Below are 520 nucleotides of genomic sequence, written 5' to 3'. Positions count from 1 at the left end.
AAATATAAGAATAAGAGGGAAAAGAGAAGGAATCATAATAAGAGGAAAATGAATAAGAATAAACATAACAGGAAAATGAATAAAAATAAGAATAAGAGAAAAAAGACGAAAAAAAATTATAAAAAAAATAACATTGATAAAAATTAAAATAATAATAATAAGGAGAAGAAGAATAGATAGAAGAATATACGATAATGCCAGTAAATAACCTTCACCCCCCTCCCCCCCGCAGGCGTCTACTGCCCGACGGTGGGTCTCATAGCCATGTGCTTCGTGAACTGTGACGCCCTGCTGGCCATCGTTGTGCTGTGCGTCTCCGTAGGCCTGAACGGCGCCGTCTACGCGGGCTACATGTGCTCCCACCAGGACTTGGCCCCCAACCTGGCCGGCTCCCTGATGGGCCTCACCAACACGGTGGCCACCATACCGGGCTTCGCTGCGCCTCAGCTCACGGGCGTCATCACCAAAGGCAATGTGCGTGCTTGTGGGTGGGCGTTTGGGAGTGAGATTGGCAGAGCTG

At 47.1% G+C, this 520-nt stretch overlaps 1 protein-coding gene across 1 annotated transcript in view; it reads left to right on the top strand.

The window, feature by feature from the left end:
* LOC119594675 (sialin-like) overlaps positions 1 to 520 on the top strand; it is a 9,118-nt gene that overhangs the window by 7,125 nt on the left and 1,473 nt on the right. Inside the window, exon 8 of the mRNA XM_037943732.1 lies at positions 233 to 474. Within this exon, the coding sequence (XP_037799660.1) occupies positions 233 to 474 (242 nt within the window). The remainder of the gene's footprint in view (positions 1 to 232; positions 475 to 520) is intronic.

Source organism: Penaeus monodon, chromosome 34, assembly GCF_015228065.2.
Source record: "Penaeus monodon isolate SGIC_2016 chromosome 34, NSTDA_Pmon_1, whole genome shotgun sequence".
Taxonomy (NCBI): domain Eukaryota; kingdom Metazoa; phylum Arthropoda; class Malacostraca; order Decapoda; family Penaeidae; genus Penaeus; species Penaeus monodon.
The sequence above is the reverse complement of the archived record's forward strand: the minus strand, read 5'-3'. Positions and strand labels throughout refer to the sequence as shown.